The sequence below is a fragment of the Phoca vitulina genome, unplaced genomic scaffold (assembly GCF_004348235.1).
Source record: "Phoca vitulina isolate PV1807 unplaced genomic scaffold, GSC_HSeal_1.0 scaffold30, whole genome shotgun sequence".
Classification (NCBI taxonomy): Eukaryota; Metazoa; Chordata; class Mammalia; order Carnivora; family Phocidae; genus Phoca; species Phoca vitulina.
The window spans coordinates 10,467,991-10,482,674 of record NW_022589733.1 but is presented as its reverse complement, the minus strand read 5'-3'; the positions used below and the strand labels follow the sequence as shown (position 1 = coordinate 10,482,674).

The window sequence follows — 14,684 nt, the reverse complement described above, 5'->3', positions numbered from 1 at the left end:
GACCTGCATGTGCCCGAATCTAGGACAGGACAGGCCGTAGGGTTCTACTGTTGGTTGACTCTCAGTGTACTGAATCCATGAACTCATTCTCTTTCTGTGACTCTCCACAGGCTCAGGCTGCCAAAGGGGGACCAGCCCTAATACCTGTGGAACCCGAACCCGGCAGCACCTCTGCTTGCAAAACTAGGGGACTCCACGCCTATTTGGGTTCTATTTTTATATAAAACCCCATTAACTTGTGTCTATCGGAGCACTTAAGGTGTCGAGGCCTGATGCTCTGCATCGCTGGGGGCGAGGCGCGCTTTTATTTATTTTTTTAAAGATTTTATTTATTTATTTGACAGAGACACAGCAAGAGAGGGAACATAAGCAGGGGGAGTGGGAGAGGGAGAAGCAGGCTTCCCGCGGAGCAGGGAGCCCGATGCGGAGCTCGATCCCAGGGTCCTGGGATCATGACCTGAGCCGAAGGCAGACACTTAACGACTGAGCCACCCAGGCGCCCCTCAAGGCGGGTTGTCTTAGCAGGTAATCTGGCAACGTCGTCTGCCGCTGGTCTTGAGTTAACGGAGGTTGAGCACAACATCATTTCCCTTCTGCTTTTTTTTTTTGCCTGCTTTTTGTAACTTGAAACCGGTTTAAAGGCTTCCAACCAGTGGCAGCAAATGTTCATTCCTTTCACACCTTGTAAAAGTTTAAGCACCGCCCCAGGGCCCCAGGAGGCCAAGTGTGAAGTTTCACTTGGCAGAGCTATAGAGATGCATTTCGTCTCTACGTTTGCAGCTCTAAGTCAGCTACACCCGCGTGGGCCCAGCCCTGTCCTCATCCCACACGGGGTGGGTGCGACCTGGCTGGTGTGCAGTGCCCACCACACTTCCGTGTCTTAACATGGGAGCACCTTCTGGAACTGGACGGCTTGCGATTCAAGCGTTCCGTAACAGAGCCCTTACAGGGTACAAGGTTCTTTTTTAATTAAGATTTTATTTATTTAGGGGCGCCTGGGTGGCTCAGTTGGTTAAGCGACTGCCTTCGGCTCAGGTCATGATCCTGGAGTTCCGGGATCGAGTCCCGCATCGGGCTCCCTGCTCGGCAGGGAGTCTGCTTCTCCCTCTGACCCTCTCATGCTCTCTGTCTCTCATGCTCTCTGTCTCTCATTCTCTATCAAATAAATAAATAAAAATCTTAAAAAAAAAAAAGATTTTATTTATTTATTTGACAGAGAGAGACACAGCGAGAGAGGGAACACTAGCAGGGGGAGTGGGAGAGGGAGAAGCAGGCTTCCTACTGAGCAGGGAGCCCGATGCGGGCGCTCAATCCCAGGACCCCGGGATCAAGACCTGAGCAGAAGGCAGATGCTTAACGACTGAGCCACCCAGGCGCCCTGGGGTACAAGGTTCTGTGTTTTGTGTTCTGGGGGTTTCGGCGGGTCCGGGGTGGGGCCTGAGAATTTTCATTTCTAATGAATGCACAGGTGGTGCTGATCCTCTTGGTCAGGAACCACACTTTGAGAACCACTGCTTTAGGATTTTGCTTAAATGTCACTCCCCCTGAGACACACACTGACTTGGGATGATGCTCCTGCCGTAGGTTCTTAGGCAATCTGTATGGCTTCTCCTGGGCTCTTGCTTGTGATGATTTAGTAATGTGCCCCCACCCCCTACCTATCAGCTCCATGCACAAGGTGGGGTTTCTTGTATTTACCCCTCAAAAGATCTGGCCACTATTTCCTACCTCTTACCTTCCACGCTCCTGCCACCCAGGCCTGCTTTCTTCCTCAGAATAGGCCGAGCTACAGACCTCACACTTTCCTGCCCCAGGACCTCGGCACTTGCTACATTCACGGCCTGGAACGTTCTTCTGTGGGCTCTTCATTTGGCAGGCTCCACATCCTTCCTCAGAGAGGCCTGCCTTGAATATATTATTTAAAGAAGTTCCCTCCAGCTCTTCCGCTAACCCCCCAAGAGCCAGCAGGGGTGACCATTCTACTCCCCACTATGGACCCAGGTTCCAGCACAGGCCCAGAGTGGATCCTCATCAGAGAGGCGAATGAACGGGGTTTCTGCTCTCAGTGAAATCCTCATTGGAAGAGGCCAGAAATCAGCTAGCCTTGCCCTGTGGGCTCTTCTTTCTGTCAACCTCCCTTCCATCAGGCCGATCACCCAGCACTTAGTTTTGAGCAAGGCACTGGGGCAGGGACGGAGGGGAGGGGAGTTTCGGGAACAGCCAAAGTTGCAGATCAGACACCTACAATCAGATGCAGAGGGCTGCACTGTGTTCTGCCAAGTGAGATACCAAGGGCCCCTGAGGCAAGACGCCATGCAAAATATCTTTTCAAAAATAGCTTGCAATCTCAGGAATGAGCATGAATTGTCAAAGACATGAGCAGTGTTTTGAAACAGCAAGAGGAGTCCTATTTATATTGCAGAGAGTGGTGGTGCGACATAGGCCGATGTTGGGCCGATTTCCCCAGAGGAGATGCTCCGGAGCAGCGGGGCACGGAGATGCCTGCAGAAGCGGTGCTGGAAGGACCACGGCTGAAGAAGGAGACACCTGGCGGTGTGCAGGGAAGAGGGCCTCCCTGGGCGCCTGGCCTAGCTCTGCTGCCTACGGGACAACACAGCAGAGCAGTGAAGAGCTCAACCTTTGGACGCAGCTGGACCTGGCTTCCAGCCCTGGGCTCGGCACTGTTGCTGTGCGACACTGAGCAGTGACTTAACCTCACTGAGCCACTTTCCCAGGAAAATGAGAGGAAGTAGTGATTTATCCCTCACGGTTGTTGTGAAGAGTCAATGAGATGTCACAGGGCCTGGCACAGAGTAAGCGCTCAATAAATGAGAGCTATTATTAGTTATAACATTTAAAAATTTTAAAAAATTTAAATTGTGGTTAAAAATATATAGCATAAAACTTACCATCTTAACCACTTTTAAGTGTATAGTTCAGGAGTGCCAGTATATTCACACTGTTGTGCAACCAATCTCTAGAACTCTTTAATCTTGCAAAACTGAAACTCTGTACCCTCAAACAACTCCCCATTCCTTCTGCCCCCGGCCCCTGACAACCACCATTCTACTTTCGAAGTGTTTGACTATTTCATTTTATTTTTAAATTTTTTAAAAAGATTTTATTTATTTTGAGAGAGAGAGAAGGAGAGAGACAGTGAGAAAGAATGAGTGGGGGGAGGGGCACAGGGAGAAGCAGACTCCCCGCTTAGCAGGGAGCCCCATAGCGGGGCCCAATCCCAGGACCCTGAGATCATGACCTGAGCCAAAGTCAGATGCCCAACCAACTGAGCCACCCAGGCGCCCCCGAGTTTGACTATTTTAGATACCTCATATAAGTATTTGTCTATCTGTGACTGGCTTATTTCACTCACCATGATGTCCTCGAGGTTCATCCATGTTGTAGCAGGTGTCAGAATTTCCTTTGTTTTTAAGGCTGGATAACATTCCACTGTATGCATAAACCACATTTTATTTACCCATCCATCCACAGATGGACACTTGGGTTTCTTCTAGCTCTTGGCTATTGGGAACAATGCTGCGATGAACATGAGTATGCAAGTATCTCTTCAAACTCCTGCTTTCAGTTCTTTTGGGTGTACACCCAGAAGTAGGATTATTGGATCATGAGGTAGTTCCATTTTTAATTTTTTGAGGAAACTTCATAATGTTTTCCACAGTGGCTGCATCATTTTACATTCACACCAACAGCACACAAGAGTTCCAATTTCTCCACATGCTCGCCAACAATTGTTGTTTTCTGTTTTTTTGTTTTTGTTTTGTTTTTTTTTTTGGATAGTAGCCATCCTAATGAGTGTGAGGTGGTATCTCACTGTGGTTTTGATTAGCATTTCCCTAATGATTAGGGATGTTGAGCATCTTTTCATGTTTGTTGGCCATGTGTATGTCATCTTTAGAGAAAAGTCTATGCAGTCCTTTGCCCAACTTTTAATCAGGTTGGTTTGTTGTTGTTGAGTTGTAGGAGTTGGTTATATATTCTGAACATTAACTCCATCTCAGATACATGATTTGCAAATATTTTCTCCCATTCTGTGTTTTCCTTTTCATGCTGTTGTATCCTTTGATGTGCAGAAATGCTTCATGTTTGATGTAGTCCCATTTGCCGACTTTTGCTTCTGTTACCTGGGCTTTTGGTGTCAGATCCAAGAAATCATTACCACATCCAATATCATGAAGATTTTCCCTATGTTTTTTTCCTAGGAGTTTTATACTTTTAGGTCTTATGTTTAGATTTTTTTTTAAAGATTTTTATTTATTTGACAGAGAGAGAGCCAAATAGGCAGAGCAGGCAGAGGGAGAGGGAGAAGCAGGCTTTCCACTGAGCAGGGAGCCTGACGTGGAGCTCGATCCCAGGACACTGGGATCATGACCTGAGCCAAAGGCAGCTGCTTTAGCCGATTGAGGCACCCAGGTGCTCCTTATGTTTAGATTTTTAATCCATTTTCAGTTAAATTTTGTATACGGTGTTAGGTAAGGGTCCAACTTCATTCTTCTGTAGTAACACTTTTATATTGAGGAATTCCTATCACCTCTTTGTGCCTATTCTCTCTTCTATTAAAAAAGTAGGTGAAGAACATTTCTATGCATCAACAGTACAACAAAGAAAATTAAAAGACAAGCCACAAACTGGGAGATATTTTTGCAACACGGATAACCGACAAAGGATCAGTATCCAGAACAGTCCTATAGATCAGTAAGGAGAAGACAAACAACCTAGTAGAAAAATAGGCAAGACACCTAAAAAAACATTTCAGAGAAGAAGGAGCATGAACAGCCAGTGAACATATTAAAAAAAAAAAAATCAGCCTCATTAGTGAGGCAAATCATTAGATCAGCAAAATGCAAATCAGCATCACGAAGAGTTACTTTATACCCACTAAATGGGCAAAAGTTAAGAACTCTAATAATGGGGACTCTTAAACACAGCTGATCAGAGAACAGATCGGTACCTTTCTGTACTATCTTGTGAGGTCAAGCATCCACAGAGCCAACAAGCCAGCAATTTCACTCTTGGGTGAAACTCACCCCAGAGAAACTCTCAAATAAATGACCCAGATGTGTCGAAGAATGTGCACGGTGACAATGTTTGTGGGACGTGAACCAAATCTCCAGTGATGAGAGAAGGCTTCTGGAAATCATGGCATGTTCCTATCAATAGGTTATCGTTTAGCAGTAAAAAGGAGCTGCACTAGGGTGGTTGGAAGTTCAAACATAAAATTGAGTAAAAGAGGCAAGACGCAGGCAGCGTGGCATTTGACAAATTTCGAAACCAAACCAAAACAATATATTCATTAGATATATAAATACGCAAGGGGGTCATAAACATAAAATCCAGGATAGGGGCTACTCTGTGGGTGGGGGGCGGCAGGGACACCATGCAGAAGGAACCCAGAAGCATTGATTATGTTCCAGAACTTAAATGAGTAGACGTCCACAGGTGTTCATGTTGTGATGAACATGTGCCATAAAGTTAGGGCACATACATTCTTTTAAACATATTGACATGTATACAACATGATAAAAAGTATTTTTTACAGGGGTGCCTGGCTGGCTCAGTCGGTAGAGCGTTCAACTATTGATCTCAGGGTCATGAGTTCGAGCCCCAGGTTGGGTATAGAGATTACTTAAAAAGAAAGCAAGTATTTTTTACAGCCTGTACTAGTTAATCCTCAAGGGCCCCTTCGGCTCTAAGCTACAGCATCACAGCTGCTAGATTAGCGAGATCTGATAAGAAACACTCCATTATTCCAATATCTGCTTATTTGGGGGAAGAATTTGGAAAGAGCAGGCATGTACTGCCTCCAAAACAAATTCTGGGCACCGAACCCAGAGTGGAGGCTGGAGGCTGGTAAGAGGAGGCACCAGGAAAGACCCTGGGGCAGGAGGAAAGAGCCAGACGGCGAACTGCGCCTGACCCAGCGCCCCCACTGCCCCCAGGATCGCGAGAACTCTTTAGCCTGCACCTTCCTGCACTTTGGCCCAAGTCAGACAGAGAATGAGGGGGTCATCAGGCAGCCATCTACCAACCACTACATTTCTGGGAAGGAATGGGGATGGAATCACTAAACAAAGGGGTCCCATGGAAAATACTATCAAGAAGCCACCCCTAGATGAGTTCTCTTTCTTTGGCTTCCCTGAAGACATCACGCCTTTCCTGAGAGATCTGTTGTGCGGTGCAGGTCCCCACAGAACCCTCATGGGCGACATGGAAGGAGGTGAGTATGCTTCAGCTGTAATTAAGCAAGGCAATCCCCTCACCTCCATGTAACTCAGCTGCACCCTGTTCTCTCAACAAATACAAATACATAACTCAACACATTTTCCCCTATGCTTTATCTTAGTGCAGTGGCAGAAAAGCCTTTTAAAATCACAACAGTCTATGAAGATAACTAGTCTTTCAAAATGGAGTGAGGTTTGTCAGTTTTTATTAATGTGTTTTGAAAAATGCCTTAAATATTGCAGAACTTAATTTGCACTGCTGGCCAGACATAAACATGATGTATCAGGTTATACGGACAGCTCCCCCTAAAGATCTTTGAAATGATTTGGACATTCAGCCAGGAGAATCCTCTGAAATGTGGATCAAGGCCTGAGCTTGAGAAAACCTCTCTTGGACTTCTCAGTGATTTGAAAAGAGGCACATTACTTAATATTTATCTGGAATCTTGGATAAAGACGTGACCATGAAATGCTAAATTTGAAAAATGACAGTGTCTTTTGAAAAGTTTTGTGAAGTGCTTTGCTCCTGAGCCTACAAGATAGCCGAGCGCCAAGCCTTCTTATTCCCATTAAGATAAGGCCACTCTCTGGGGACAACTGTTGTCACCTCTCCCTACCGATGGTTCTGGCACATGCCGACTCTTATTACTGGTTTCTGTCTCCGGTCTTCAAGCGTCACCATTCATCTTCACCACATGTTCCCTTCAATAAATCACACCCCCATTCTCTGACCTGTCTCATTGGTGGCATTTGAATCTCTAATCCTTAGCCACTCATTTGCTTTTCTGCATCCAAAGAAAAGAAACTATCCTCAGGGAAGAATGTTCATTGCACAAAGGGAGTCATGGAAATTGTGTGGGAATCAAATACTCTCAAGGGTGATACAGGAGCAGAGAAGGTCATAAAGACCTAAAACTCTGGAATTTCTTTTTTTTTTTTTTTAATTGGGCATAAGTGGGAGATGTTTGCAAGGATTAGCTGGTTCTGTGCGCTCCCTTTATGGATTCTGAAACGCTAGCAGTTCCCAGGACTATTTTCAGAGCTGTCCTGACACTTGTTAATAATGTTGGTGTATAAAGCTGTGCTCTTTTTAAACTCATTTAAACACAAAGAAAATTAGCTCCTACGTGCCAGAAGGGAAAGGGGAGAAAATCTTGTTATTGCTGTCAGAGAGAGAATGCGAAAAGCTTTAAGTAAAATCAGAGACTTTTTCCCGTCAGATCCAAGTACTGGGGAGTGACATTTTCAGGTGAAAAGCAAATACTCTGCCTTCTTGATGAGCTGACCAGCAGCTTGCTCCTGGGCTAGGCCTAACAGGCCCCTAGTTGACCACCCTGACCTACATCAATGCAGTGAAACCTTTCCAATAAGCTAAGCTGAAATTAACATAGGGAAGAGTCTGATGTTCTTTTTTGCTTTCAAAAACGATTGCCCCCTAAATGCAACGGAGGATTTTTAAATTGCATTCTGGAACAGGAAAAGGGCATTCGTGGAAAAACTGGTGAAATGTGAATAAAGCCTGTGGCTTAGTTAGCAGAGTTTAATAAATGCACACGGTTACATAAGCTGTGGGGGAACACTGGGTGAAGGATACAGGGCGCCTCTCTATACTATCTTCACACACTGTCGTAGAAATCTATACTACTCCCAAATACAGAAGGTTTAGTGGAATGGTGCCCCGTTAGTACACTTGACTCTGATCTCTGAAGAGTAGACACACAAAGGAGACCTCTGGCTTCGGGGGAGGGGGTCAGCCCCATTTGTACCTTCCCCTAAACCACAGCACAGGCAATGGGAGAGGGTACCCTGGAAGAATGCTCCTGTCCTAAGGAAGGTTGCCAGGCAAGTGAGCTGGGTCTCAGTGTCTCCGTGCTAGACAGAAATGCACAAGCCTGGAAAAATGAACAAAATGAGCTCAAACAAAAGCAGGCTGGGCCTGTCACTTTTGTTAATCATTTGCTCTTAGTAGGAGAGCATGGTTCTACATTGTCTCAGGCTTCCCCTTGATTCATATACATTTTAGTCACTATTCATGAAGGATGGGAGGTTTACTGCTCATTCAAAATAGTGATATCAAGAGTGAGCAACAGAACTCCAAATTCAGACACTTTTCTTTAGGTTTTAGGGTATTTAATTGTCTTTTAGGAATTATCTGTATCTAAATTAAAAATTTCAGCTTACCCATACTAGGTAAGGATTTTAAGATTAAGGTTCTTATAGTTAAGCATCTATCCTACATTTTGTTCAACAAGTTACTCAAGTATAGATTTTTCTTTTGAACACAAAGATATCTGCTTTCAGAAACACACAGGCCTCTGCACAGTTATTTTCCTTTGCTAAGATGTGTAAAATATTATATTTTCATTTAAGCACAACTGTTTCATGCATAAAGATGAAAAGCTCTTTTGGGGTTTCTTGAAGGATGGGGGAACAGAAGAGAACAGACAGATTCACAGTGGGACTGACCTGAGCAAGTCACTCAATACTTCAGCATTCTGATTGCACTACTCCAGATGCAGTGTTCCAGAAACTTCTCAGGTCCAGTGGTGCTGAGACTAATGAGAAACTCTGCAAGATACTGAGAAATCTCTTAGGCAGAATGTGAAATTTTTATTTAAAATAAGAAACAAATTACTTCTGCTACAGAAGCATTAAAAAATTTCTACACCAGGGGAGCCTGGGTGACTCCGTCAGTTAAGCGTCATACTCTTGATTTCAGCTCAGGTCATGATTTCGGGGTCTTGAGATTGAGCCCTGCATCGGGCTCCGTGCTCAGTGGGGATTCTGCTGGAGATTCTCTCCTTCTGCCCCTCTTCCTGCTCACCCTCTCTCTCTAATAAGTAAATCTTTAAAAAAATAAATTTAAAAAATTTCTATACCATATCACTGGGATTAAGTGACCTTCTTAACAAAAGGGGCTGGGATGGCAGAATGACCTTTTTCTTGGAGATGGGAGGGTTTTGAGCTGAGAATGAGTAAGATCTGATTTATTTTTGAACAAGACCACTCTGGCTGCTACAGTGGTAAGTCTCAGGGTGGGGTGGAGGGTGGATGCAGGGGGGCAGTTGGGAGGCGACCACAACCATCCAGTGCAAGACTGGAGGTGGGAAAGACGTGGTTAGACTGAGCAGGTGATTTGAAGGTAGACCCAAAAGACATGGAGAGGAAGGGCAGGGCCAAGGAGGCACCCAGGTTTTTGTCCTGTGCAACAGGGAAGGATGGCATTGTCAGAAACAGAGAAGAGAAAGATTATAGGAGGAGCAGACTGAGGAAGATCAGCTCCATTTCAGCCATGTTAGGTCAGATGTTGAAATAGAAATGTCAGGCAGGTGGCTGGATCCAAGTCTGGAGTTGGAGGGAGGGGTCTGAGCTGGAGATCAAATTTTGGGCAGTCAACAGCACAGATGGTATTTAAAGCTTGAGATGGGATAAGATGCTCTCGGAAGTGAGAACGGCTAGGAGAGACCCGAGGACTGAGCCTGGGGCTGTCCAAAGTTCAGAGGTCAAAGAGAGCAGGAGGGATGGACTCAGGAGACCAAGACTTGCCCCACTCCCCTGGCAGCCCAGATGATCCCAGGGAAAAACCTGAATATGGTGAGGTCTTTGCATATAACTAAGACCAGAGTTACCTGGGAACAGAGCCTTAGGGGGAAAGGATACACATTTCCCCACTTGATTTTAAGAGCAATTTGCTATTTGAGTCATTTGTGGACTCGTTTTGAAAAATTCACCTCTTTGAAGGGATCAAATAGTAATCTATAAGCCTAATTTGGGGAGGACTGCAGGGTAGAGGGGCAGTAATTGAAAGACTTAAAGGCAACCTTGTAACTGGAAATAGGTTTCAAAAGCTACTTATAATAATCTGTTCAAAATGTAAAACAGGGAATAAATTCTGCACATGCATACCCACTTATTCCCGGCATGTGACTCCTGCACAATTTTTTTTTTTCCCAATAAGAGAAAAAAATGGCAGCAGCCTTAGGATAGACTTTAAATACAAAGCTATCTGTGAAAACAGTGAATCCAAAAATGAAATAATAACGCTTTTCTCATTCTGACTATGAATCGTGCCCGGGGTCCTGGCTATATGTCAATGCTGTGCTAGCGATGGAAGGCCCACCTTTCTGGAACACATCTCGTTCCTACAGAGAACGTCCCTCATATTCATGAGTCTGGGGCAAACAAAAGAGCAGCCACTAAAACACGGATTTAGTTGTGCATTATTGCCGGATACGATCAAAGACAAAATTCTCTGATCACTTTTGTCTGATCATCTGTAGTACTCGAGTTACAGAAATAGTACTTGTACAGAATGTATTCATGTGCAAAACGGATCATTTATTTAGCACCAAAATCAAATTATAAAAACATTGGTTCCATCTTGAAACATGCACTTTAAAAATTCTAAGTTTGCAGGGAGACATCTGCACAATCCGGATCCCCAAAGCCCTCTGTAATTTCTAATGACAAAGACAACTGGCACTCATTGTGGGAAGTCAACGCGGAGACAACGACCCTTCGAACGGGGTGGCCTGCAGGGAATGATGCTTCTTCTCAGCCCCAGGTTTCTGCCTTGATCTCCAGGGAAGAGCTCTGTGCTTGCTGAAACAGATCCTCAGTAAATGGTGAGGAATCCTCCAGGTAATAACGCTGCTGAATTTACTGAAGAGGAAAAACATCGTCAAGGTCTCCTGCCTACTTACATTTGCCACGTGAAGCTTCTCAAACGGGGCCCTTCCTAACCAGCCACCCTAAAGTCCAGCTTTCAGTGTAAGAAGGGCTGGTTAACACCCTTTAATAACTACTTTGCGATTCCAAATGACTCCCTGGCAGCTTTTCTAGGGAGGGAAGGAACTGCTGTGCAGGTGGCTCTGAAGATCTCCAGACAAAAGCCAGGCTTGGGTTAACCACTTCCCATCCAGGCTGACTGCAGAGATCTGTGACGTCCAGACCCCAAAGCCCCGATGACAGACGAGGAAAGCAATGCTTTCCCTTTAGTAAAAGCCTCGCCACTCATCTGCCTTCTCCTTTTTCTTCTTTATTCTTGGCAACTGTCTTTGGAAATTGGGGTAACTCCCCACAGGCAGGGGACACAAGTAAGACCGGCATCCTGGGAGTGCTGTCCTCTGAGCACCCACGAGGAAGATGGGGCAGTTAAGCTCCAGAGAACATTTGTGAGCAGGCGGAGATGGCCCATTTGTACCTGTCCTTTGGAGCTAGTGAAACTGGACATTGGAGGCTGTCACACTCCCGGGTACAAGAGATCCCAGTTCCAACTGTACTTTGATGCATGTATTAACCATCCTTCTTTATGAAGGACTTTGGTGTCTCCCCGGCTGGGGGTTCATGGGGTAAGTAGGCCTGGGCTGTGGGTCAGCGGTGGGACAGTCTCGTGTGCCTTATAGGCCAGAGACATCCTCCGGCATGTCCTTCCCCAACCAGATGGTACCACTTCCGGGACTGCTGCGGGAAATAAGTCATGACATGGGACATGGTTCTGGTCCTATACAAGGTCAATGAGGCTCCTATCAAGGACACACAGGGTGTTTCCCTCCAGTGGGAGCACTTCTGTGTTCTTCTGGCCTTCAGTCGTCCATGTCAGTGAGTTTTCTCTTCTTATAGTTCTGAACGAGGCTGGAGGCTGTGATCTGAGAAGCCTGCCCCTTCTCCCAACACTGGAAGTCGTTCAGTCCTTTCTGTCCTGTTTGAAACAAGCCCCTCTCCATCTCGTCCAGCCTGGCCACCAGTGCCGAAGTGTCTTCATTGTAAGCGTTCTGGGAGGAGTCCATGATGCGGCGAAAGCGTCCAATGAATGTCTGAAGGAGAAGGGAGTGAGAGAATTCAGATCCGTTCTTACCCCTGAACCTTTTCGTTTTAAAGATTTTACTTCTAAGTAATCTCTACACCAAGTTCAAGTGGGGCTCGCTCGATCTCACAACCCTGAGATCAAGAGTCGCACGCTCCACCGACTGAGCCAGCCAGGCGCACCATCCCTGAACACTTAGATGTCACGAAGGGAAAGACTTTGGTGTAGGACTCAGTCGGAAGGAGGTCTGAGGCGCCTTTACCACTTGAGGAAGTTATTTCACGTCACCACGCCTCGATTTCCCTGTCTGTGAAATGGACTGTTAGGAAAATCCAAGGGGTTGTTAGGGAAACCAATGAAGGAACACATGTAGAGCATCTTGCAAATGGCTGGCAAGAGGAAGCTCCTTGAAAAGCATTACGCGTTATTGTTATTAGTGACAAAGGCCATAATAATGTACTGTGACAGGTGCAGGTTTCAACAGAGAAGACTCCTAATCTAATTGAACGCATTTTCTACTTTTTTCAGTCTGAGAGCAGGACAGAGACACATGTGATCTAGGGGTGTCACTCTACCCCAGGGCTCCGAGACCAAGCCATGAGCCCTGGCTTCAGTTTCTTCCACTGCCTCATGGTGATGTCACCTTATGTATAAGCAACTTTATAGGACTTCAAAGCAGTGATGGGAAAAGAAAACATGGAACTCACTAGCAAAGGGCAGTGTTCCAGTTCAAGAACATGTCCTGGAGACATTGTAAGACAAATGGGTCTTTCTCATTTTTAGCTTTCTGCTCACAAGAGTTTCCTAAGCTCCAACGGTCTATAGTCTGTGTATTGGCTTCTTTATCTGAATGGAGAGCAATGAAGTTTTTCTTAACTACCCACATTAAAAACAGCACCGGTACACGTTAGCCCAAATAAGCCTTGAGCCTGATGGAAAGCATGTGCACGGTCTGGGGAGAATATGTGTCTTCAGCCACCAGTGCTTATAAAGCTAGAAATGAGGGAGTAAAACAGGTAGAAAAGGTGGTTTCTTCTTATATTAACAGAATAAAAAGTTAAAATAAGGTCATATCGTAAAGGATGGTACTATGTGTATAACACAGTCTTGTCCATGGAACATAACAGTAATAGATACCATTTATGAAATAGCACAACATAATCTCACTGTGGTGCGATAATTTTGGCACTATTATATCTCCACTTAACAGGTGAAAAATTGAGAAGCCTAGAGAGGTCAAGCAGCTTGACCAAATGACACACGTCTTAACCCCAGAGCAAGCAACATGCGCATTCCTGACAGGAGCCCTCAGGCCAGTCCCAGGGCTGGGCTGGTGCATTTGTGTGCCCGTCCCCTGTGATCAACCATCATCCCTTTCTTATTTCTAGGACTTCCTGTTGGTTCCAACTCTAAACAAGCAAATATGAAGAGCCGCAGACCAATCATTTTTAAGTATGTATAAACCCAGTCTAATTGTCGGCTGATGTGGAAAAACGAATAAACTAATTGTATAAATGATACTCTTCCCTGGGGAACAGTGAAGTCTGCTGGCTGCCACATGGGCTCCTGGCACACGTGCAGGGCCCTAGGTTTTCAGGTCAATCACTTGCCTGCAGGAGAGACTGGGAAATGTCTGCATTCTCTGGACTGTCAAAATGCAGGAGCTGGGAGCCAAACCCATAGAAATGGGGCCCCAGCTTGTGGAGGTCCACCACATTGGCATCAGCACTGAACACCGTCCTCCAACCTTGTTGGTAGATCTTGGGAAGTTCCACAGAAAGGATCCGCCGCTTGTTGTCAAAAAGTCCCTTTGTCAGCCACAAGGGGAGTTCAAGCTTTGAGCCCTGCGTCAGACAAGAATGCCGGTTTTAACAATAAATCACATAGTAAATGTGTGCGGCAGAAAGGAAATACACACGCCCTGGGCAAATATCAGTGGTGCCTATTCTATTTGGGGGCAGGGCTATCACACGCAGAAGATCTAGTTGTGAGCTGAAAAACTGAAGTTTTATGTCATGATGGAATGGTGAGAGAAATGGATTTATTCAACAAAAGCATAGTACAGAACAAAAATGTGGTATAAAGGGAAAGTTTTCTAACTCACATAAATAAAAACTTCCAATTGCAGACACTTCAGAAATATAATAAACATTTCTGCTTTCTTTGAATATTCAATATCTATTCCTCATATACACTTATTGGGGGCCTACTATGTGCTAAGAAGCACCACCCTGGGTGCTGGGGGCTATAAGGAAAAACAGGATCAGCCTGAGCTCAGACCACAGCTCCTCTGTATCCCGCTTCAGAGATGGCAGAAAAGATAAATCTCTCTATATTTTTAAAGCCTTAACAGAATTGGAAAATATGGTGAGGTAGCCACGACCAACCAGAAATTAAGAGAAATATCCAAAAAAATAAAAGTCAAACCTAACTAAGTTGAAAGAGGTAACAACCGCATAGAACTCTCACAGAGCAGAACTGTCGCAAAAGGTGGACTCGGCTTTGCAGTGTGTGTGAGCAGAGCTTTTAGCCAACCTCCCAGGGCTGGGGAGACAAATGTTGAGCTCAAGGCTGCCAAAGCAGCCAGAACATAAGGGACCAAGATTTGAAAAAAAAAAAAAGGATAGAGAGACAATTAA

The 14,684-nt window shown here is 45.3% G+C and overlaps 1 protein-coding gene across 1 annotated transcript in view; it reads right to left on the bottom strand.

Annotated features, from left to right (window-relative positions):
* Positions 1-10,593: 10,593 nt before the first annotated feature.
* Positions 10,594-14,684, bottom strand: part of GINS3 (GINS complex subunit 3) — a 61,178-nt gene continuing 57,087 nt past the window's right edge. Inside the window, exons 8-9 of the mRNA XM_032424527.1 lie at positions 13,656-13,889; positions 10,594-12,055 (exon numbers count right to left, since the gene is read on the bottom strand). Of these exons, the coding sequence (XP_032280418.1) occupies positions 11,825-12,055; positions 13,656-13,889 (465 nt within the window). The 3' untranslated portion in view covers positions 10,594-11,824. The remainder of the gene's footprint in view (positions 12,056-13,655; positions 13,890-14,684) is intronic.